Source organism: Nannobrachium achirus (genome assembly GCF_963921795.1).
Source record: "Nannobrachium achirus genome assembly, chromosome: 17".
NCBI lineage: Eukaryota > Metazoa > Chordata > Actinopteri > Myctophiformes > Myctophidae > Nannobrachium > Nannobrachium achirus.
Window position 1 is genome coordinate 7634977 of NC_137824.1, and position 24324 is coordinate 7659300.

Below are 24324 nucleotides of genomic sequence, written 5' to 3' on the forward strand. Positions count from 1 at the left end.
GCCCATAGGCATCTTACTGGTTTTATACACTAGTGGTTTGGGCCATTAGGTGGCCCGCACATCTAGGGTTGGGGCTGCTACGCTGTCCTCACAGATGCATCGTGCCACCGATCCAACCCATATATGGAGGTTCCTGATGTCATCAGCAGTGGTGCTTTGGGAATTTTTTTTCCGGGCGGACGGTCATTTATTGACGTCACGTGCACGCGCGTGCACGCGCCTCTAGAGGCTATTTAGATAGAAAGGATGTCAGCAGATCTAATGGTGGGAAAACAGTAGTTTTCTAGTCTTAATTACATTTGCATTGTTACTTAAGATTTTATGTTCTACTTTTAATTCATCTAGAAAATACAGCGCTCGGTGCCGTCCGTGCGCGTGCATGTGGGGAAATATTTCCGGCCACACGGCGTCCGGTCCCGTCCGGCCCCCAAAGCACTACTGGTCATCAGTATATGCCCCTATCAGTCCTTTTCCCTTTTATGCCCATATGGAGATGTCATGTCATATCGATCATATCAGGGATCATTTATCTAGTGTTAAAGGATTCTTTAAAAAGCTTTACAATTTAGTTATTTAGCAGATGCTCTTTTCCAGAGTAAACAACATGCACTCTAGTCAAACAAGAACAAGTCAGGCACTCTAGTAAATAGTTCTAAGAAAACAATGAATTGCTACAAGGTAACTAGGATGGCAGGTGAACATCAAACCTAACATCAAATATGAATATCATTTCGCTATATTTCATTTTGTTTTTAGGAAAATCCCGGGTGTTGGGGTCTTCTCAGTCTGTGCTGGCCAGAGTGGGAGAGGAGGTGATCCTTCCATGTCGTGTTGAACCACCAGTCGACATGGAGAAGGAGACGGTGGAGTGGTCCAGACCTGACCTGAAGCCAACGTTTGTGCATCTCCTCCAAGATGGACGTAACATCCATGAGGTTGTGAACCCTTTGTACAAACAGAGGACGACCCTGCTTCATGAAGAGTTGTCTCATGGTAACATCTCACTGAAGCTGTTCAGTGTGAAGCCGTCAGACGAGGGGATGTTCAAGTGTTTTGTTCCAACCCTGGACAGCAGCAGTAAGATCCATCTCCGTGTTGGTAAGATCTAGTGGTCAAAACCAGTGTTGGGTGTCATAAAAAAATAAGACAAAAATGTGTTATTTTCAAAAGTAATATTATTATCTCCGCCAGGCTGAATGGCATGGCTGAGAGTATTGATTTCGCCCCTGTCTGTCCATCCGCGTGCGTGTCCTTCCGTCTGTTTGTGGACAGCTAACCTTGCGATTTCCATGCAAACTTGCACGCACATTCCCACTAGGCCGAGAAAGAAATGTCACTTCATTTTATTTTTAAATAAGCCTCATGGTGGCGCACTGGCGCTATAACAGGCCGATTTGTGTGAAATTAATAACTTCACCGATCAGGTAAAACATTTTATGCGCACTCCCTAGAAGCCAAGGAAAAACCTTTGCCCTAAATTTTTCAGATCTTCTTTCTATAGCGCCACCAGAAGCCCAACTTATCTAAAACACATTTTGAGTGTGATTTCCATGCAATCTTGCACCACATTCACAATAGGTCAAGGAACAAATGCCACCCTTTTCACATTGGCCTGTTATAGCGCCACCAGTGGGCCATAACAACCTACCTGACCTGGCAGAGACCTGTGCTCGGAAGAGCACTACTTCTAGTTACTATAGCTGAAATTATCGCGTTAGCGGCATTAATACATTTTTGATCTGATTTAGTTGTGTTAAAATATTTGACGCATTTAAAGCATGTACAGAAATGTCCCGCCCCACCGTGACCGGTGCCCATGTGTTGGTTCCCACAGCACCAGTTTGCTGGCTGGCAGCTCCTGGTGTCTTTGGCAATGACCGGCAAGTCTCATTCTCCTGGCTGCAATTTTATCGCTAACCCTTGGTATTCCCTCATACAGGATGTTGTTGGGAACATGTGCACTCTTACTGATGTTAAGTACGGCACGCAACATTCTAGTATAGCACCCATCCAGAGACTTCTGCAGCGTTGGCTTCAGGACTACTGTGGGGTGTCGTCTCGACCTCCTCTGTGTTAGTGTGAAGCCTGATGCTGATCTGCATACAGGCAGTGAGGCTGGCTCCCTGGATTCTGTTCCTCAGGTCTGTCTTGATCTATTGGCAAAATGTTACGGGCAATCAGCAATAGTTGAACAATAACAATTAAACTTTTTTGAAGCGGTGAAAACCGCTTCCAATGAGTAGCGTTGTGTGTCATTTCAGTCCAGAATGAACAGGTTTTTTCAAAAACAAAATGTATGTCACCTCATGTCCAAATTGTCCATATATGGTCACTCAGGTCCAGAATGAACAGGTTTTTTCTGTCTCGTACGTCCAGAATATCAGTCCAGAATGAATAGGCTTTTTCAAAAAGCAAAATGTGTGTCCCATGTCCATATATGGCCATTTCAGTTCAGAATGAATAGGTTTTATCTGTCCCGTCCGTCCGTCCATCCGTCCTTCCGTCCGTACGTCCGTCCGTACGTATGTGTGTAGTGTCCCTCCCGGTCTGATGAATGGATACTTTGAGGATTGGTCAAGCTTCACATGACAATTCGGCCCTACAGATAAAATCATTCATTCTTTCATTCAGAATATAAAGAATGTACAGAACCGCCGCTCCGTTAAAACTTTCGGAGCCGGGACGGTGCTCTGTCAAGAGGAAGAAGCAAGCTGTCAAAATCCCATATTAAATAACCTGCCACAGCACAAACGCATGTCCAAGTCCAAGAAGTAAACAATCTAGCCTACTAATGTCAGATTAACATACACAGCTACTAGTTACATTTTCTAATTAAGTGCTTCTGAATTGTTCCAGTGTTTTTGTAATGTTTTTTCTGATACCGTTCTCGACACTGACTCATTGCTCTGTGTCCCGCGACTGCGGACTGGATCCCATCGTTCATTTAAAAGAGCCGTTCAAGAGAGCCGAATCGTTCGCGAATGTCTCATCTCTACTGCGCGCTGCTTGGGACGGGGCAGAGTTGGCCTAGCGGAGAAGTTTTATTTGTTTTAACGGTGTTATTGGTGTGCACTGCTGTGCCTGCTTGACGTGCTTGTTACCCTTAATGTGAATATTAAGCCACACTGTGGCTTGTGAAAGCGTTTCAATTGTAGGCTACGTTGATTATTAAATAATACAAATAATAACGTGCGCTGTGCTGCGCTGGACTCATCATTCTGCAAGTTTCTGCGCCTGGAAAATAGCAGATCTACAAGCTCACAACGCGTCGCGGATGCGAGGCATTGTGAGCTTGTGGATCAGTGAACGTCACTCGACACCTACTATACAGGTCTATTGATATGCAAATAGGCTTGTTTCTTTGTTAAACAGTTGTCGAGGTGTGAACTTCGGGGGGTGCGAGACCCTGGCTCAGAAAAGGTTTGGGTCGTCGGGGGGCGCACGATCCAAGACCACTGCAACACTGTTCCACACTGCGCTGTCGCGCGTTGGAAACATGAAGAGGCGCATTGGATTGTTACATCAACTTTCGTGCCTGAATTTCTTGGCGACCAGAATCAGTAATGTCGCATAGTTGATGACGTCTGTATTCACTGGCGAGGCACTATGTGCATACCGCCACCTATAGGATCAGGATGTATAGTGCTAGTGGTCTCCAGGGAGGGAGAATCTTTGCCAATGTGAATGCTGGCCAGCGTGAACCAGCAACCGTTTTCAGAATCAGTTCTAATCAAACGGATTGCAGTGTGAATCCGCCCTGAGAGCAATAGCTGACAGCTGGCTCAGGTATTGTTGATGAAGCTCATCATACTCTGAGGCCATCTCCTGCATGAGCTGCAGCTAAGACTTGTTCTAGTAGTATAGGTACAGTTGGGTTACTGGTTGCCATGGGTCTTTGTCATCATTTTGTCATCATGTTGCACACCTCAGAAACAGGCACATGCTGTAGTGTGTGTGTGTGTGTGTGTGTGTGTGTCTGTCTGTCTGTCTGTCTGTCTGTCGAGGCACAGCTGACAGAGATACAGCAGCATTGGGTTAAACAGCTGAGCTTTGTGTGAACGTCACAGCCAATCAGTGTTGTGTATTAACGTGACTCACGGACAGACATGAGTTGGAGGCTTCCATAGTAACTGTGACCTGACGGTCGCAATCATGTTTATTTGTTTTCACAGGGTCAGTGTCTCAGCCAGTGATCTCTTCAAATGGACCAACAGACGGTGGTGAATTGTTGACCTGTGATTCTGGGTGCTGGTATCCTGAACCTGAGATGTATTGGCTGGACGCTGATGGAAACATCATGACTGCTAAACCCTCAGTGACACAGCATCGTTCTCAACACTGTTACTTTGTCCAGAGGAATGTGATGGTGACACAAGCAAATAACCTGACCTGTAGAGTTCACCTGCCACACATCAACCACACTGCTGACATACAACGTTACATCTCAGGTACAAACAAAAACATCTGTTCACTCTCTCTCTCTCTCTCTGTGTCTCTCTCTCCCTCTCTCTCTCTCTCTCTCTCTCTGTGTGTCTCTCTCTCTCTCTCTCTCTCTCTCTCTCTCTCTCTGTCTCTCTCTGTGTCTGTCAGTACAGAGTAATTTCACAATTAATTTTGATCGATCACTAGGCAAGCAAATGCTTAAAATACTTAAAGGGGCTATGTCACCTAAAGGGGTACTGTCACCTTAAGAAATCATCTTAAAAAACAAGTTCATATTTTTGTCATTGTGGGAATGCGCGATAAGACAATCAAATTAATTAATTGACTGTTACTTACTGTATGTCTTCGCAATGTACATTCCCTTCCCATCGCAAGTTTATCTTTTTTTTATGTCATTGTGGGAATGCGCGATAAGCCAATCAAATTAATTAATTGACCTTTACTTACTGTATGTCTGTACAATGTACATTCTCTTCCCATTGCCCGCAGGGTCGCTCTTGCAGCCCTCAGAAAGCAACGTTTCTGCTCCCACAGGGCTACTGGGCTAGCACTAAAGCTAAAGACACAAATTTACATATAAATCTGTGCATATAAAAATTACATTTCCACCTAAAGCTGGTTGTTACTTCCCCATTGTTCATGTGAATATGCTTGTTTATGTTTAATTGTTGAAATGGCGAGACGATGTTTTCACCAGGGGGGGTCTCAATGAGATCCCTGGCCCGGCCGCATTAGAGAGTGGAGGAGGCTGCGCTGCGGGCGATGGGAAATTTTGATTCCGAGTGTTTTCCATAGAGTTATGGCGTTTTCAGATAGACCACGTGACCTACTGTATAAATACTATGATAATTTCGGGGCGTGTCAGCGGAGCTTTAAAATAACTGCAACTGCAAATGTCACCTCCATAATCAGTGATTCATCAGTATTAGGGCAGGCTGGGAGTTTTGTCAATGTGCCTCATGATTAGGGATGGAGCTTGTTAAATTTTATTGATAATGAGCAGCCGGGCTTTTATCGAGCCCACTATTGAGCATTTTCTGTTATTTTGTGGAAAGACATGATGGGACTGTCACGACCTGGCTCTTAGGCCATGACAAACTGAGGAGGACACACGGCAGTGGCATAGATAATAACAATAATTTATTAACATAAAGGATAAATAATATATACAAAGGTTATGAAGTGTGTAAGTCAGTCATCAGTAGTGTCAGCAATGCATGGATGTGTGGTAAGTGTAGTGTGGGGTGTTGTAAAGGGTGAGAACTCAAAGGTGCTGTCGTCTGGAGAGAGGGAGAAAGATTGGCTTGGCACCCAGTCTTATATAGGGCTTCAGGGAGCACTGGCCAGGTGCTCCCAATGGACATAATCATGGGCCGACACCCATAGTCTCTGTGGAGAGAAGCACACATACAGGGAGAACTGCATGGACACCACAGGCCCTGAGGCCAGGCCAAAGGGGCCGTGACAGGGACACTATCAATTCTGAAGCTTTTATATATATATATATTAGTGATGCGCGGGTCAGGTTTTTTTCATAACCCGCACGGCCCACAGCCCGCACGGAACGTAACCCCCCCCGCTCCGCAGAACAATATACAAATCAACGAATCCGCCCGCCCCGCAACCCGCATTAAAAAAAGAAATGGTATATCATCTCCACAATAGCTCATCTTTATATACGGCTCTTCCCAAAGTCGCTTTACAGAAAGGTTTACAGTAGCACAATATTGTCATGGGCTAAATAAACAAAAGTGTTGTTCAAATTGGGGTTTAGCCTAAAAGACATTCATTCAAAGGCGTTCATTCTCTCTAAATCGTGGGGGCATCGTCGGGAGTGTTTCAGGTTTTATGTCAGTCATATTTATACAGCGCCTCGCACTTTAAACAGACAGCAAAAGACGGACAATATTAAATCCTGTTGGTTATTGATTAATCACCAGATTGGAGAGATGGGAGCGACTCGAGATGAGCGTGGTTGGTTCATTCAGTCAAAAAAAATCCATCTCACTTGCGAAAGTTGTGTTTCAAATCGTATCCGTTGGTTGACTGGCTGGTTATATAACTTAACCGACACAAAGTATTTATAAACGGATTTGTGTGGATGACAGAGACATTTGAAGTGAAATCCTGATCAGCGACACGCACTGAATTGTTTGTGCAATCCTCTCTGCTGTGCTCACGTTGTGTCAAATGTTGGCAAAATGTGGTTCGCGGCCCCAACCGGAGCGGAATTGGGACGGCCCTCGCACCAAGGAGCAGAGGAGAAACCTCGATCCTCTCTGGCGCATTTTAAAACTCGCTCGCTCGTGCTCGTATTCAAAACGTTGTATTCTTATTCTTAGGGCGGCTTGCACCAACACAGTTTAAGCCTTAAACTGGTTTAAATCAAGGTTTATCTTTCAATCAGCTTGCACCAAACCTTAAACCTAGTTTTCATTAATCAGGTCTAGTTTTAAACCATCCTTTTAATCTTGGTTTGAATTTTCATCTTGGTTTGAATTTTCACTGTAAACCTGGATTACTGTTAATCCTGTTGCACCACTACTTTAAACTTTGATTTAAACATCAGTAAGGGATTAATTTTAAACCTGCTGTAGAGGTGGTTTAAATGCAAACATGCCATTGACATGAAAGGGGGTCCCCCTCCTGTGAGGGAAGCCTCACAACAAGCCCTGCAGGCTTGCAACTGTAAACTGCGGACAGCGTTTCACAGCTGAAAACAAACATCTCATCATATTGTTGTCTTCAATACATCCTTGTAGTACTGTACATCGGCTATTTTAAATTAGCGAACATTTAAATATTTACAGGGACATAATACAGACATTTGTCATGGAAGCTTGTGGACTTCCCAAGCAACATGGAGACGTTTTAATTTTCTAAATCGCTTCATAACTGACTCAAATGTGAATGTGATCAAAACTGGTGTCTTTTCTTGCTTCCATAGATAGCCGTCGTATGACGGAGCATTATATATATTTTTTTGTTTTTGTTTTGTTTTGGCTGCAGGCGCTCTTCTTAACATTGGCCTGCCCACATTCTCCTAGAAGTGAATAAAAGAGTAACGCTAATGATATTAGGCTCAAGAGAATAGCATATTCAAGTTTGTTTACATCGAAGTCCAAGATGGAGGACATTTAATCCATGAATGAATCACAGTTTATGGTTTTAATCACAGGTTAAGGGTTTAATCACAGATTTATTAAGCAATGCTTAAATTTAAGTGGTGCAACGCACCTCGATTTAAAATAAAACCTAGATCAACAAACCCTTGATTAACCCTAAACTAAGATTTATTTAATCCCTCTTGGTGCAAGCCGCCCTTATAGGCCTACTCTTATTAAGAATAAAAGGAAAATAAGAACAGGTGATTATTCCTTCCATATGAGTTACATGTGCACTGAATTATAGTCCTTCCAGAAAAATGCAGGGACAATCTTTGATTATGCAGTGGAATGTGCAGGGGGTTTAAGTGAATGTATCTTGTGAAATTGCAGGAATTTGCTTAAAGTTCAAAATATCTTTGAAACATTGTATGGGGTCCCTGGAACAAAATATTCAGTTAGGGGTCTGTGGTCAAATAAATAGGTAGGGTATCTTTTTTTAATTTTATTATTATTATTATTATTAGATCTTATTATTAGATTTGATAGATTTCATTGTATAATAATCATAACTAAGTGTTTCAGAGGATATGATTCACAGAGGTATAATGTTTACAGTTGTGTCATAACTATGTGTTTCAGAGAGTGACATTCCCTCAGAGGGACGATCAACTGGATCAACGGGAATAGTGATTGGAGTGATTGTTACACTGATCATCATCTCAGTGGCTGCAGGACTGGGATATAAGTACTGGAAGGAGAGGCAAACTGGTGGTGAGTTGTGTGGTGGCAGGGGAGCCAGAAAGGAAAATGACATGGGGGACACAATGTGGGCGTGGTCACAATGTGGGCGTGGTCACAATGTGGGCGTGGACAGCTCTAGGATAAAGACCACATTGTAAATGTAAAAGTAATTTTGTCTGTCTATTTAAGGGAAATTCAAAGTTACTCTAATGAAAGTTAGAAGAATTCCATGACACATTCCATTTAACCCTTAAGTTCTGTTCGGGTCATTTTGACCCGTTTTACATTTTCATTTGGAAAAAAAAGGTAGAAGTTTACATTTTTTCCACCTGAAACTCACTGGCCTTAAAGATTCTTCTGAGATGAACATGTAAAAAAAATATTTTTAAACTACACCCATGCCACACCCCCCTCATATTTTTTGAACCTTAAGTGCTGTTCGGGTCATTTTGACCCGGGAAGCACAGATGCACAGAAATACACAGTATTATGCAAAAACACAGACACACAGTCACCCCCACTTCTAACACCCCCCTTCCGAAGCCCCATTTCAACCCCCCCCCCCTCACCCCCCCCCCCCACACCTAACCCCCCCCTCCCCTGATGCACAGAAAGTAAATCCTAGTAAAGCCAGATAAAAGTATCAAACTCCCTGTAAAATGCAACAGAATACAGGAAATAACATCTACTCTTTTAATTTTTTTCTGGGGGAGGACCCCCAGACCCCCCAACAAAATGATCCACAGTATCCACGAGTGACTGAAAATAAAAAAACTACCACTACGCCTGCATTTATCGTTCATTTTGACCGTTAGATTCTCTCCCTTTTGGCCCAGGAGCGCAACACTTCCTCCCCCTGCTGCCAGCGGGGGTTCTATTGTCTTCTGAATTTGAATTAGCATTTCAATTGACCTTTCAAATACTCTCGCTTTCAATGTTAACTTCATGGTTTAGCAGGAAAAAAACAGGCTTGGGAAAATGACACTAAGTTTGTAGCATGATCTTACTTTTAATGTCACTGGTTTAATTTCGTATCGCTTCGCAGCGCAGCCCAGCAGATTGTTGAGTTTTGAAAGTCATTTTAAAACAGTTCGGTTTTGCATGCAGGAATAAATCAATGATCAGCGTCTTTGCGCACAGTGCACCTTGCAGTTTGAGTGGTTATAGACACCAGAGCTGCCAACCCTCACGCAATGAGCGTGAGACTCACGCAAATGACCCTCTTCTCACGCTCTCACGCCACACATCGTATTTCTCACGCCGTCATATCACCAGCCGTCACAAAGTGGAAAACTGCGTCAACTCAAGTGTCACTGAGACATCCACTTCGGCCGCGATTTGAGCAATTAAAGGGCTTAAAATACTGTATATCTGATTCTGAAGTAGCCTAATGATTAGAGGCGTCGCTGTGTGTGCGTGAGCGTCTGGTGTGAGGAACGCTGCGTGCACGTTCCTGCGCACATCATTCTCTACAGTAAGATCGACAGGCGACAGGAGGATCTACAACATTAATTCAACTCGTCCAAAATGAGTAGCCTAGGCAGTTTAAATGAGGAGGGACTTTTGGATGGATGTGTGTGCAAAAAGAACAGATCTTCAAGCAAAAGACGTGTTACTTGCAGCTTAATGTAATATTTTTCTCATCCTAGTAAAGCCAGATAAAAGTATCAAACTCCCTGTAAAATGCAACAGAATACAGGAAATAACATCTACTCTTTTAATTTTTTTCTGGGGGAGGACCCCCAGACCCCCCAACAAAATGATCCACAGTATCCACGAGTTTCCTACGCCCCATAGTGCATTGCGCAAACGTTTGCATCGATCTTCCGGCGCCGAAGCCCCCCCCCCCCCCCCCCCCTCGCAAAAAATAAAAATCTCACTCCTAGGTTTTCCTGAAAGTTGGCAGCCCTGATAGACACGTTTGTTTATCCAGAAACATATCTTTTATGGCTTTGTTTTATTTACGGTTTGGGAGATTCAAGGCCAACACAGCGGGGCGCACCGCGCTATTGATTATGCGGTGAAAGGCAAGGTAATGTGATTTCCCGACATCACGCACGCATGCATGCATGAGAGAGAGAGAGATATGCCTTGCGCTGTATATATAGGAACGAACGCATGCATGGTTCGATCGTGGACGTGGTATAAAAAAGAATTAAAAAAAGACGTGGAGAGAGAGGCAGGTTCCTTTCATGTGGGAGAAAGAGAGAGCGTAAAATGAAACCAAATGGACCCGTATGGTTCCATTTGGCTTAGTTTTGTTCATTGACAATAGAGGGTATTTTGTTACACAAATAGCCAATCTTCTACAAGCTCACAACGCCATACGAAGCGAAGTAAAAGAATTACGCCTTCATATGTCCCGATTTTCATTCATATTTGCTATTATTAGACAACTCACAAAACCAGCCAAGTCTCCCGGTGCAGCGTGTGCCGTGTAGGCATATCTATACAAGATATTCATTTTGGCCGATAACTTATAGATCACCCAGTTGTTCTTTATATGTATTATTAGCTGAAATGATGCTTAGCTTTTAGAAACACGCTGTGCGTTTGGCTCTAGAATGAAACCAAATGGACCCGTACGGCGATAACGCGCGATAACAGTACAATTGATACATTGATATTATCATTATTATTTTCAGGTATAGGGTTAGAGGGTTATAAAATAAAACATTAGTCAACATTTAGTCATGTTATCTTTGCTGACAGTGAAATGTAAATGATCTATTGGAAGCAACAAAGGCGCACTCCGGGTGGGCTGGAGGTGTGAAGTCTCTTCTGCTTCTTCTGGGAGGGGGAGAAAAAGGGGAGAACGGTCTTTTCTGCCGATAATAGCCGTCAGAGTGGTATAATTGTATTTTATTTCATAATTAGGAAACGTTTCAGAAGGGGAAAAAAAACGAGAACATATATCTTGAGTATTTAGGAAAAGTCATGGAAGGGGAAATTTCTGAGACCTTCATGGGGAGAGTTATTGCACTTTGAAATCTCAAAATCGGCCTAAGGGACCGGTTAGTCACCCGTGTGTTAAGTAAAACATTTTAGTACTTTTTTTCCACCACTGGTTGAGGCGTTTTTCGGTCATCGTTGAACAAAGGTAGGTTTTCAGTCGACGGAGGGCTGAGAAACTTGTTTTCGTGTGATAATTTTTGAGTGATCGGTCTAATGATTGACCACATGTGTATTTGCATGTCTGGCGAGTTAAGTAGCCTGAAGGAAATCAAAGGTGCATAGCCATAGGTGCTTTTGTGTTTCTGTGAGTATCCCCCTCACCCCCCTCTGTCTGTGAGAGAGACACTGCGTCTAGCAAGCGACCGCCATGCGAGCAGCAGCAGCCGCGCTCAAACAATGTTCTCCCCATAGACTGTAAGGTTCTCCCCACCGGGGGATGCGCTGTTCAGCAGCGCGCCGCATCCAGTTGGTGTTACCGCACAGCACTTCACGCACGTCAATACTGCGACGCGACGCTGCGCAGCCGCCCGCGTCCAGTGTGTGTTCCCCTTCAGTCTGAGCCAATATACATCGATTTGCGCGTCGAGAATCCCCCCTCCTCGGAAAAGAGGGGGGACACAGTAGCTTTCCGTTAAACAGGCGGCGGTTCCACTGTGTGGTGGTGACTTAACTGTATTCCATTTGTTGCAATAAATGGTTAAATCTACTTATGATGTAAACTATCTTTGATAAATCCATCCATCCATATATATATATTGATAACAATGATAAATCATTCATCTGTGAAGATTAGCATTTGAATGCATGTCTCCACACTGACCAATCACTGTCTCACATCTCTACTTTGACAGGAGTAGAGAACGACTCCACAAGACCAGGTAAGTGTGTGTGTGTGTGTGTGTGTGTGTGTGTGTGTGTGTGTGTGTGTGTGCGCGCGAGAGAGAGTGTGCGTGTGCTTGTTTGTGTGTTCATGCGGAAAATCTTGATTTTTAGGTGGGTAGAGTAGCCACTGTACTCGTAAGAGTATTGTTAATTAAGAATAATTTGACCCATGTAAAAAGTAGACAATGTACGAAAACAAATAAAACCACTACATTGAATTTAAACACTAGGAATCTTATGGAAAGGTCAATGCCATTGTACAACCATTCTTTATTGGTGAAAAATACACAAATATCAAATTTCTGGCTTACATTTTATAAGCAATAAAAACGTACTTTTACTGCTCAGTATCATCCATGTCGTCATCATCAAACTCCACCTCATACTCTTCCCTCTCATCATCATCCTCACTGATGACACCATCAGGCAACAGGCCAATGAGAGAGTGGGGCAGAATTGTTAATGATGGGGTGTCGTGATACAACATCAGGTATCATGAATAAACTTGGAGAAAGATTTTTTCACAGAAAGTGTTACATTTATATTTGTATGTAGCCACACCCACTAGGTCATTAAGTATGCCTAGTTGTCAGGTGGGTGGTGACCCAGTAGAAGTTAGCCACACCCACAGACGTTTTAACCCCTAACTGCTGCCCCTTCTGCAATCCTTTGTGGGTGAAGCATGAAAAGTTAACCAGTGGGATATGAAAAAACAGTATAGTTACAGTATATACTCTTTATTACCAGGGAGAAATGTAGTTGGTGTATAATACATTTTATATTGTGTTTCATAAGACTTGTTTGAGCAAATTAAAATAAAGTTACGTTTCCATGTCTACCATTACAGGGTATATGCCGGTTTTTAGCAGATCACCAAACCCATGGAACCGAAAAAGTAAAAAAAAACGATGGGGGGAAAAGTTGCAGAAGATTGCAAAAAATGAGGACTGTGAAGTTATCAAAGTCGGGACTTTTAAGTTTGTGGGCAATGCCGAGTTCCTCATAGGAACAGGGAATAATGGAGCTGAGGTTTACTTGGGGTTAAGAGATGATGGCACTGAAGTCGCAGTGAAGAGAATGACTATTCTGAACTATAATGAATTGAAGGAGGACAATGAAGACTTTTCACATCTTTTAAACCTTGCTGATCCTTCGATTGTACGATATGTTGGCTGTACAGACGATAGGTACTTTGGTTACCTTGCTCTTGAGTTATGTGAATACAACCTAGAGGAATACATCAAGCAAAACCTTTCTGAACTGGAGAAGAAACTGCTTGCCGAGCAGGTTCTCATTAGCTTAAAAGTTCTTCATTGTCAGGATCCTCCGATTCTCCACCGGGATATCAAACCCCAGAATGTCTTGATTGGTAAGATACAAACAAAAAGAAAACAAGCCCATAAAAAAAACATTTGCTGATTTTTGTTGTTGTTTTTAGTTTTTCCTCTTGTTTTCTTTTTTTTTGTGTGCCTAAAACAGTTTATTATATGGATCTACCCAATTTGCCTTGCAGATACTGATGCCAAAGCAAGATTAGCAGATTTTGGAATGATCCTACGACCCCACAAAGAATCACACGTCACGGAAGGAAAGGAAGGAAAGCAAGGAACGCAAGGAAAGCAAGGAAAGCAATGCTGGGTGTCTACAGAGATTGTGAAGGAAGGAGAGCGTGCTGATAGCCAGGTTGTTCTTTATTCTGCATGGGTATTCAATGAATGTGAACAACAAAATGTTACTTACATACTTACATCTTCATTCCTAAGGTGGCTGAGACCAACAATGGCACATATACAAGCAGCAGTGACATCCAGGTTGTTATTTATTCTGTATGATCATGTAATGAGAACCATATGAATATGTTCTTACATTCTTTATATTCATTATTAATGTCTGAGACTTTGGTGTTGGATGAACATGGTTGTATCCCTTATAGAAGAGGCAGTGATGTGCAGTTTATTATAATCTGTGTGAGAACAATTTAATGAATAACTTAAAACACATTTATGTTCATGTTCATTCTACAGGTGGCCGGGATGTTAATATATTACATCCTGTCTGGAGGACATCATCCATTTGGTTCAGGCATTAAATGTGAAGTCAACATTCATGTGGGAAACTACAACCTGGACAATGTTCAGGATGAGGATGCTAAGAATCTCATCGAGTCGATGATCTACAAAGACCCAGAGGGAAGACCTACAGTGGAGAAATGTTTGGCCCATCGCTTCCTCCTAGTTAAATGAGAGGTATGATAGAAACAGTCAACCTTTTAACACACATTAATTCACATCTACTAAATCTATATTTATTTTCATCCTGTGGTTAGTTCTAGCCTAACAGTGTAATAGGAGGTGTACTCTCATAGGATTTTTGTGCTAAAATCATCTAGCACATCTGCAATCATCTATGGGTAATCTATTTTCAATATTAGATATATTAGAGTTGTTTTGTATGTTTTAAAATATTCTGAGTTGATTTCTTAGGGTGCGTTCAGACAGTTAAGTGATACAATTTATCAAAACCTTATCTTATCAGAACCTTATCCAAACCTTATCTAAATAAGGATACATTTCCTACAATGCTTTGCGTGAAGTGGGCAGTGTCACTGCAGACCAGTGTGACCCCGCCCTGTGGCATTCCAGCACGGCCCATTCTGTCCTATTGGTTGGCGGTCTCATCAAGACAGCTGGCCTACAATTTACCTAATGAAAACCCTAAGCTTATTAGGAAAGCTTAAAGTTATACTATGTAACTTTTTTTATAAAACAAATCTTAAAATTGTCCTAACTGTTAAATCGCTAAAGTTTTAGAACACCCACGCCGTTATTTTCAGCTTCTAAAGCCTTCTCTTTTTGTTTTCTATGATCCTTTCCGGGGTCCGGTTTTCGCGGAAAAATAGCATCATCATTTTTGAGAAGGGACAAAACCTACATGTGTGTCGGGAGTCTTACACTTTTAAAACAGCCAGAATAACCTTTCTGACTTTTTGGTTGGGGTCTTTCCTCACCTAGGACCCCCCAGTCTGACCCCGTGCTTATCTCAGTACTTACTACATTACTCGCTTCGCTCCTGCTCCAGAACAATATCAATATAGAAAATTGGCAATTTCGCTTGAATATGTTCATCGCATGGGTCCAGAGATCATGTGTACCGATTTGTGTGACATTTGGAGAAAACATATAGGAAAAGGAGCAAAAAGTATGTTAAAAACAAAGAAAACTATTCTGAACTGTTTTTTAAAATGAAAAATTCCCTATACTCCTTGGGGAGCCTACTTTCCTTTCCGGTACCAGCCGTGACTGGATTGTGTACAAAAATACGCTCCCGGGTGGGCTTCAACCTTCTACTGCGTCCTCCTTGCTATGCATTTTGTTAAACTCGTAACACAGACAAACCCAATCATAAAGAATATAACTGCAAGCAACGATAACGTGGCCAAGCCAGAAAAAGTAGGAAAGGAAAAAAGCAGGAAAAGCAAGAAAAGTGGGAAAAGAAAAACTAGAAGCAGTGTGATTCCGAGAACAGGTCTCCGGCAGGTCAGGTAGTTTTTTTTGGCCTCCTGGTGGCGCTATAATAGGCCAATGTGAAAAGGGTGCCACGTGTTCTTGGGCCTTTCACGGCAATTGGACGCTGCATACGTGATTTGAGGCATTTTGTTCCAAAAATGTGTTATGCAAACCCTTACTGCCACTGATGGTGCTATAACAGGCCAATGTGAGAAGGGTGGCATCTGTTCCTTGACTTAGTGGGAATGTGCGTGCAAAGTTTCACGCACATCGCAGGCTGTATTCATGATTTGAGGAGTTTTTGGCCACTCTATCGCTGCTTGCAGCTATATATTTTTTTTCTTTTTTCTTTGTGTGCACTTCATAGGCATGTTAGATAAAGGTCCTTAGATTGTGTGTAGAATGTTTCATGCAAATTGCTCAAAAATCCCAGGATAACAACGGGTTTAAGTGTTTCACAAACTGCTTAAAATTATATAATTCCCCCTTTGGCCAATTGGGGTAAGATTGGTTTCAGTGGTATTTGGACTAACCCTCTACAGTATTTCATCATGAAAATCGGACTTTGCATGTATGTTTTAGAGGCAGAAGAAAAATTTGCATAAAAATTTAAAAAAGGTTCTGTGCACATGATGCGAGAATCCCACAATATCAATGAGTGGCCTTTGCCACTACATGGCTTGGCCACTAATAAGTATTTCATTGAGTTTCTCATGCTGTGAAACCATGAAATAGACACCAAGTTTTTCTAGCCCATCTGGTTGAAAAGTTATCACAAACCTTATTTTCTCATAGGGGCCACTATTGAGGAGGCCATATTGGATTTCCAGCAGCAAGTTGACCGGGTTTTCCATATAGGTTGTGTTCCTACTGGGTTGGCCAACCTTTTATAACAGGTCAAATGCAGGTCTCTAAAATAAGTTTGTCTTCCCCCTGGGTAGACACTGGTGATGCGCGGGCCGACCCAAACCCGCGGTTACGAGCGGTTAATCCGCAATGCGGGCTGGGCTGGGTCAAGAATTTTTTACTTCATTGGCGGGGCGGCTTGGGCCGGTTCAAATAATATATAATGTGCAGAAAGGGTCCTTCCCCCCCAATTTGACATACAGCTTTTTAGGTGAAAGTATGAAGGAGTTATGAAAGCAAATTGATATAAGTTTTTTCGCTAACCAGCTCCTGCCGCGGCACCTGTTTACACGTCCCTGGATGTGCAGGGACGGATTAACCCCAGTGAGGGCCCCTGGCCTATAATTTTTTACGGATGCTAAAATAAAAATAATGTTTCGAAAATATTTTATAAAAAAATAAGCTTCATATATGTGTTTCTATTCAAAAATGACCACAAAAAGCATAAAATAATGATAAAATACTCATTTTGGCCATTGTCAGACCGACACTTTGTTTACATTCTAGTCTGTAGACTAGGATGTAAACAAAGTGTCGGCCCTACAATGAAAAAGTTGACTATAGCTCCTTTAAGTAAATTGTTAATGACCACATGGCCCAGTTCCCCCAAGGCCCCTAAGAGCCAAGGGCCCCTGGCAACGGCCCCACTGGCCCAATGGTTAATACAAAAAATACAAGTGCACATAACTGTGTAAAGCTGAACATGTTGAAATTTGAACGTTTCTAGCACAAAGATCATCAGATGTTACTTGAGTAACGACTTATTTGTGTTCACAGTGCTGAGGATGCTGCTCCCGTTGACCTGGTGGAGATGTTTCCTGGTCTGGTTGGAGGTGTTTCAAGTTTGCCCAAGAACAAGACTGGAACTCAAGGTCCACACTGCAGGAAATTATTTAAAAAGAGTGATGTCAGCATCAGTGCTGTATGATAAGTCCTTAAGAAAGGGGTTCAAATCAAAATCAATTTCTAATAAATGGAGCAGTTAAGTGTGCCTGCCATGCATTGGCAAAACACTCATTGTTTTCCGCCATACTTATATAATTAAGTGTGACTGCCATGCAATGGCAAAGCATTTATTGTATTCCGCCATACTTAATTAAGTGTGCCTGCCATGAAATGGCAAAACATGAGCTGTAATTGCTTAAGCCCCGCCCCTGCTGTCTTCCTATTGGCTGGGCTTTAACAGCCATAACTCCAGTTCGCAGCATGGCAGTGATGTTACTAGGTTTTCAATGTAATGGGTTCCCGGGACCCACAGGTGGTCATTCAAATGGGTCCCAGAAAAGTTTCATGAGTCCCCAATAAAAGAAATTCGAGCGCTGTGAGCTTGTGGATCGGCTATTTTCAAAATGTTTGCCTATTTCTTATATTTATTTTACAATTTGGCTAATGTTTGAACTTAGAACTAGGATTTCTAAATACACTAGGCTACAGACACCCATTTAATTATATTTATATCACCGGGACCCCAATTTATATTAAATGTTAAAATACTAGCTACAAATGGAACGGGTCCATTTGGTTCCATTTGTTCACTGAGTTACAGACCCATAAAGTTTCCAAAAGATTCCCTTTTACTTTGCTTATTAGCAATATAAAACGTTTTTATATTCAGCAAAATGTCAGTAATGGTATTGTCTGCCTCTCATTATTGTCAAGGAAGAAAGTACCGTATGTCGCTGCCTTGCTTAAGTTTCATCAAGGCAAAAATATACACTATAAGACACACCATAACTTTCACTTCACATGTGTGCGGAGGACGGAGGAGGGGCAGCCACCGGTGCACATAAATCACTTTCACTTTCAGCTTACGACAAACGGCAGCTTTTATTAATGATTACAAGAACATTCACTACCTTTAGATAAAGAGATAAACTTTTACGTGCTGTTAGACAGACAGTGTGATGATCGCCTTGGCTCCTCTCCTCTCCTCTGGAGTGGAGCAACAACGCAATGTTTCTAATCCGCGGCGCGGGTATTTAGGAAGCAAAGAAAGACACCACGGTTTGATTTGATCATTAATTAGTCAATTATGAAGGGATTTCTAAAATTAAAATGTCTCCATATTGCTTGGGACGTCTTTTGAAGGTCGGTTTGAAAACGAACCGTGCAGCACTAATCGCCTGTTTAAGACTTTCTACGCGAGTTTTATTTGTGTTAATGTAGGGTAAAGTAGGATGCTTTCACCCATGAACAATGGTGGTGTCTGTGGACTTTTAAAATGTTTTTCTTTTACCGCAACGCAGTAAATTATTTTAACATGGACTCCAATGGAGGCGCGTCCCCAGGACCCCAGGACCATAACGTGAATGTGCCTCTGGGCGACGTGAACGCGTTTTTGACGCGGGACGCTCACGTAATGACGTCACTGGCATGGTACTGTCTCTAAACTTGGTCTCTGACTTAGAGGGCCAATGGGGACGAGCTGTAATGGCTTAAGCCTGGCCCCCTCTGTCTTCCTATTGGCCGGGCTTTAAATTGCCATAACTCTAGTTCCCAACATGTTACTGGTCTCAAACTTGGTGGGTGGTCCCACAGACCCAAGGCTTACCGCTAATGCTAACCTTTACTTCCGCTTAGGGATGTTATAATGGCTCTTTCGTCTGCATTGAACAAGACTTCAAAACCCACTGATTCACCTTGAGACCTGGGCTGTACACAGGTATAAAAACACATTGTCGACCACAGTTGTGGCTCTGACACTGGTAAAAACCATCTGTCCTCTCAGGTGCACATGTTGGCTAATCAACCACACTTCTTTATGCCCTCTCCCCCCCAATCAAGCCTGGAAGAGGCGTGCCCACAAATAATCTAATTAACCAATAATGTCAAACTAATATAACTAATAATACCAAATAATACCAGATAATCACAACTATAATAATGATAATAATAACAATAAACTAACATACAAAAGCAGTGCAATGTCTACAAGGGACGATGCGAGCTGCAGGCACAATATTAGAAATGTTCTTTTCTAGTTTTAGATGTATTATCCACTTTAGGAGTTGCATCATTACAATCCAAACCTCTGCCACAGTGTCCTGCACTTTAACAGTTTACAGTTTACAGTTTAGGCATTTAGCAGACGCTTTTAATCCAAAGCGACTTACAATAAGCAACTTCACAATAATAAACAAGATTAAGTGTCAGTACATCAACAGCAATATAACAAATGTAAATGAATATAGACAAAAAAAACTATATAATCCGTAAAAAAGGTTTCTAAAAACCTAAAAACAAATGCTAATAAGCTTCATGTATGGTCATTGATTTTTCCAGTAGTGCTAAGGGTTTAGGTGGAGTCTGAAAAGGTGAGTCTTCAGTCCTCGGCGAAAGCTAGCGAGTGAGTCCGTTGTTCTAAGTGCGACAGGGAGTTTATTCCACAACTTGGGGGCCAGGAGGGCAAACTGTCTCAGACGAGTGGATTTTTGCCCTGGGGTTTTTAGCGAGGGTTCTGTCAACATCCCTGTGTTGGTTGATCTAAGTGCACGGGTGGGGGTGTAGGGGTTGATCATGTTTTGGAGGTATGTAGGAGCCATACCTTTGGCTGCTTTGAAGGTCAGCATCAGAGTTTTGTATTCCGTGCGGGCCGCAACCGGAAGCCAGTGGAGGCTGCGGAGAAGGGGAGAGACATGTGAGAACCTAGGCTGGTTGAAGACCAGTCGTGCCGCAGCATTTTGGATCAGTTGGAGAGGTTTAAGTGCACATGCCGGGAGACCAGTGAGGAGAGAGTTACAATAGTCAAGTTTTGATATGACAGATGTCTGGTCTGGATGAGGAGCTGGGCTGCCTCCTGGGTGAGGAAAGGTCTGATTTTACGGATGTTATAGAGTGTGAACCTACAGGACCGTGTGACTGATGCAATGTGTGCCTTGTATGATAGCTGGCTGTCCAGGACCACCCCAAGGTTTCTAGCGGTAGGAACCGAAGTCACCAATGCGTTATCTATGGAAATAGTGAGATCTTGCCTGGGGCAAGACTTAGCTGGCAAGAAGAGTAGCTCCGTCTTGTCCGGGTTCAGCTTGAGGTGGTGGGCTGACATCGACTGTGAGATGTCGGCCAGACATGCAGCAATGCGTTCTTCCACCTGGGTGGCAGAAGGAGGGAAGGACAAAAACAGTTGAGTGTCATCAGCATAGCAGTGATAGGATAGGTTGTGAGCAGAGATGACAGCACCAAGGGATTTGGTGTACAGGGAGAAAAGCAGAGGGCCAAGTACGGATCCCTGGGGGACTCCCGTTTAACGCTAGTAAAACCTGTGCCTTACAGCAGACCCAAAGTTCTGCTATATTCTACAAAATAAAAGGAACCCAGCTCCAAAGAAAAATGTTATTATAACAAATCAATTTCCTGTGTTTGCTATTGCCTTCAGGACAGGCAGCTGGTGCATAAGTGCCTGATATTTTGTGGTGTTTTTACTTTGACATTATGGGGATGTTTTTACATAGATATTATGTGATGTATTTTACATTTATATTTCAGGATGTTTTTACATTGATATTATGTGATGTATTTTACATTTATATTTCAGGATGTTTTACATTGATATTATGTGATGTATTTTACATTTATATTTCAGGATGTTTTACATTGATATTATGTGATGTATTTTACATTTATATTTCAGGATGTTTTTACATTGATATTGATAGGTATTTTGTTAGGGTTCATATCATCTTTTTATCAACTGTGTCCTGCCATGTCATGTACAACATTTACAAGGCCAGACTTCTGTCAGGTAGAACTGAGGCCTTATCTACTGCCATGGAGCCTGTAACTAAAACAATGAGAATTGTTTTGGGTTATAAGGCTCAGCCTGGTGTCTTGCAGACACTGCAGGGAAGGACACCCTTCAGGATCCTATGGATTCTTTGTCTTGTGATTTGTGGACAAGGAACATCCTATGAACTGTTGAAACGTCATCCATTGACTGACCAAATGACCATACATAACTCATGTCAAAACATAATTTGTCAGAGAGAGCACGAACCATTGATTTTTCTGTTGTACCTTTGTCTTGAATTCTCTCTCCAGTAAACATTCTATTCTCACTCTGAATCACTCTCCTGTCTTATTTCTGTGTGATGGATTATTGTATCTCATAGGGGAATAAGAAGGTGTTGTTTACAAATAATAAATTTATCAGATATTATGGGATGTTTTTACATTTGATATTATGGGATGTTTTTACATTTGATATTATAGGATGTTTTTACATTGATATTATGGGATGTTTTTACATTGATATTATAGGATGTTTTTACATTGATATTATAGGATGTTTTTACATTGATATTATGGGATGTTTTACATTGATATTATCGGATGCGTTTTACAATGCAAATAATTGTTTCTATGGAAACTAAGTATTTGTGCCTTGTATTTGGCAATTTTAAGAGGGAAAATGAAAAAGAGTGGTCTAATAACCTTTCCATTCCATACAGTATAGCTACTCTTGGTCTATCGATAAATGTGTGTAATCTCTGTGTTCATGTCAAGGTGGGTTTGTACATATGTGTTGAAAATATAATATCCATGTATTTTCTAGATAATCACAGCATATACTTCCATAATAATAGATTTTTACATGTTTTACACAGATTTAATTTCTTTGCTATATAGTTACTATATCGATTTAAATCATTGAATCGAATCATATCGCCATAAATGAACCAATAGCGTTCATGTATCGTATCGTTAACCATGTATTGTGATGCGTATCATATCGCTGTTAAAATGTATCGTTACACCTCCAGTTTACATTGATATTTATGTGAATGTTTTTATATTGATATGATATTATGGGTGTGTTTACCCTGATATTATCGGATGTGTTTAGTGTGCCTGGCCTGCTATTTATTTAAACGTTTTTAAGCCTTGGACAATAGTCCAGTCATTTTAGGGCCAAACCTGGAACAAATTGCAATAGTAGCAAACTCAACTGATTTTGTATCCTCATTATGTCCTTAGTGAGGGAAAAAAAGTCCCAAGAAATCCCACCGGGGCAAAGTTTTGAAAACAACCTACCTAGCTTCACTTACTATACACTACAATATAACGGAAAAAAAATGACTGAAAAAAAATCTGCTTTAAGTGGGATATGAGGGGTCAAACTAGGTGTTTTTAATTATTCTGAATCCATTGCAAGCATTTGTTTTGCATGAAAAACATTCCTTGGGCTAAAAACGGACCCCAAAAGACAAAAAACAGAAAATTGACGTTTGGAGTGGCCATTTCTGGCCCAAGGAATGTTTTTCGTGCAAAACAAATGATTGCAATGGATTCAGAATAATTAAAAACCCCTAGTTTGACCCCTCACATCCCACTTAAAGCAGATTTTTTTTCAGTCATTTTTTCCTTCATATTGTAGTGTATAGTAAGTGAAGGTAGATAGGTCGTTTTCAAAACTTTGCCCCGATGGGATTCCTTGGGACTTTTTTTTCCCTCACTAAGGACATATTGAGGATACAAAATCAGTTGAGTTTGCTACTATTGCAATTTGTTCCAGGTTTGGCCTAATTTTGGCCTAAAATGACTGGACTACAAAGCCACCTCGGCTGGAGAGGAATCATGACAATATTCACATATTTTTTTAATGCAAAAATTAATTAGAAAGCTGAAAAAAGGACAAGACTGTGTACATCATTATTTTTAAAATTGCAGAAACGACACTCCCAGAATGCATTGCGAATGACACTTGTTTTCCTGAGCTATAGCCCTTAAATCACGCTCAGTTTAGTTATCCAGGCCAGGCAGGGTTGCCAACTCAGAGAGTTTCATACCAATATATCCATGTCTTATTTTCTGCTTGCTTTTTCACTTTGTTGTTTAGGCTATCACCTATCATGGATTCATGTCTAATCTGTTTGTACACAATCTTCTGTCACGCGTTTTCTTTTTTAAAGACATTCAACTCGGTATCGCTCGCACTTTCGCGCAGGCAACTGTGGATTGTACCTACAGCCCATGGGAACGGATTGTGTAGGCGGCGGAGCGGCGGAGCCTGTGTCTTAGCAACACTGTGTTAATAAGCCAATGGGCTGCTTACAAACAGCGCAGCGCCTCACTCAGCAATGGGATGCAGCACTTGACTCAGAGGAGAGCAGAGTGGAAGCTCTCTGACAGGCAGAATCGCTGTCATTTCTCAATTAAATCATCCCGTCATTCATATTTATCCCCCAACCTTCAAATACGGGACAAAGAGCGTCCCGTTTCAGTTCAATACGGGACACGTCTTTTAGTTTCCAAAAAAGGGACGATCCCGTATTTTACGGGACGGTTGGTAACCCTGTATATGGCCTGGATAACTAAACTGAGCTTATCGTCATCCTTAACATATAGTGCATCATATTTGTAAAAGAAAGACGATCGCTCACGGAGTTCTGCTGAAGTGCAATAATCTGCCGGGAAGACGGGGCAGTAGCTACTTCTGCGGTAACCGCAAGATATGTGAAAGAAGAAGAAGCTAGACCAATCACAGACGTAGATTTCACGGGATTTACATGTTTAGCAGTAAGGGAAATGCAGTTCTTCTCCGTGCGATCTTGATTAAAACGTGTTTTACTAAAACTAGAGTGATTGCATACATACTCGGGGGTTCTACAGGAGCATATAGAACCATTTTACAACCACCAGCCTAGTGGTAAGTGTACATTGAATTGCTACGACTTTGTGGCTGATAATGAAAAACCCTAAGGTGAAAATGAATGGAAAATGGACTTCCGACACCTCACTGCGATGCTCTATACGGGATACGTCTTTTAGTTTCCAAAAGCGGGACG

General features: G+C 41.8%; 1 protein-coding gene across 1 annotated transcript; it reads left to right on the forward strand.

Moving 5' to 3' along the window:
• Window positions 1-848: 848 nt before the first annotated feature.
• Window positions 849-14371, forward strand: LOC308302217 (CD276 antigen homolog; the record flags this gene model as incomplete). The annotated part of the gene is made up of 7 exons (XM_080746475.1): window positions 849-1098; window positions 4173-4448; window positions 8190-8321; window positions 12098-12124; window positions 13642-13811; window positions 13892-13939; window positions 14153-14371. The coding sequence occupies 7 exons, from the start codon at window positions 849-851 to the stop codon at window positions 14369-14371; spliced, it is 1122 nt and encodes a 373-aa protein (XP_080602601.1).
• Window positions 14372-24324: the final 9953 nt, after the last annotated feature.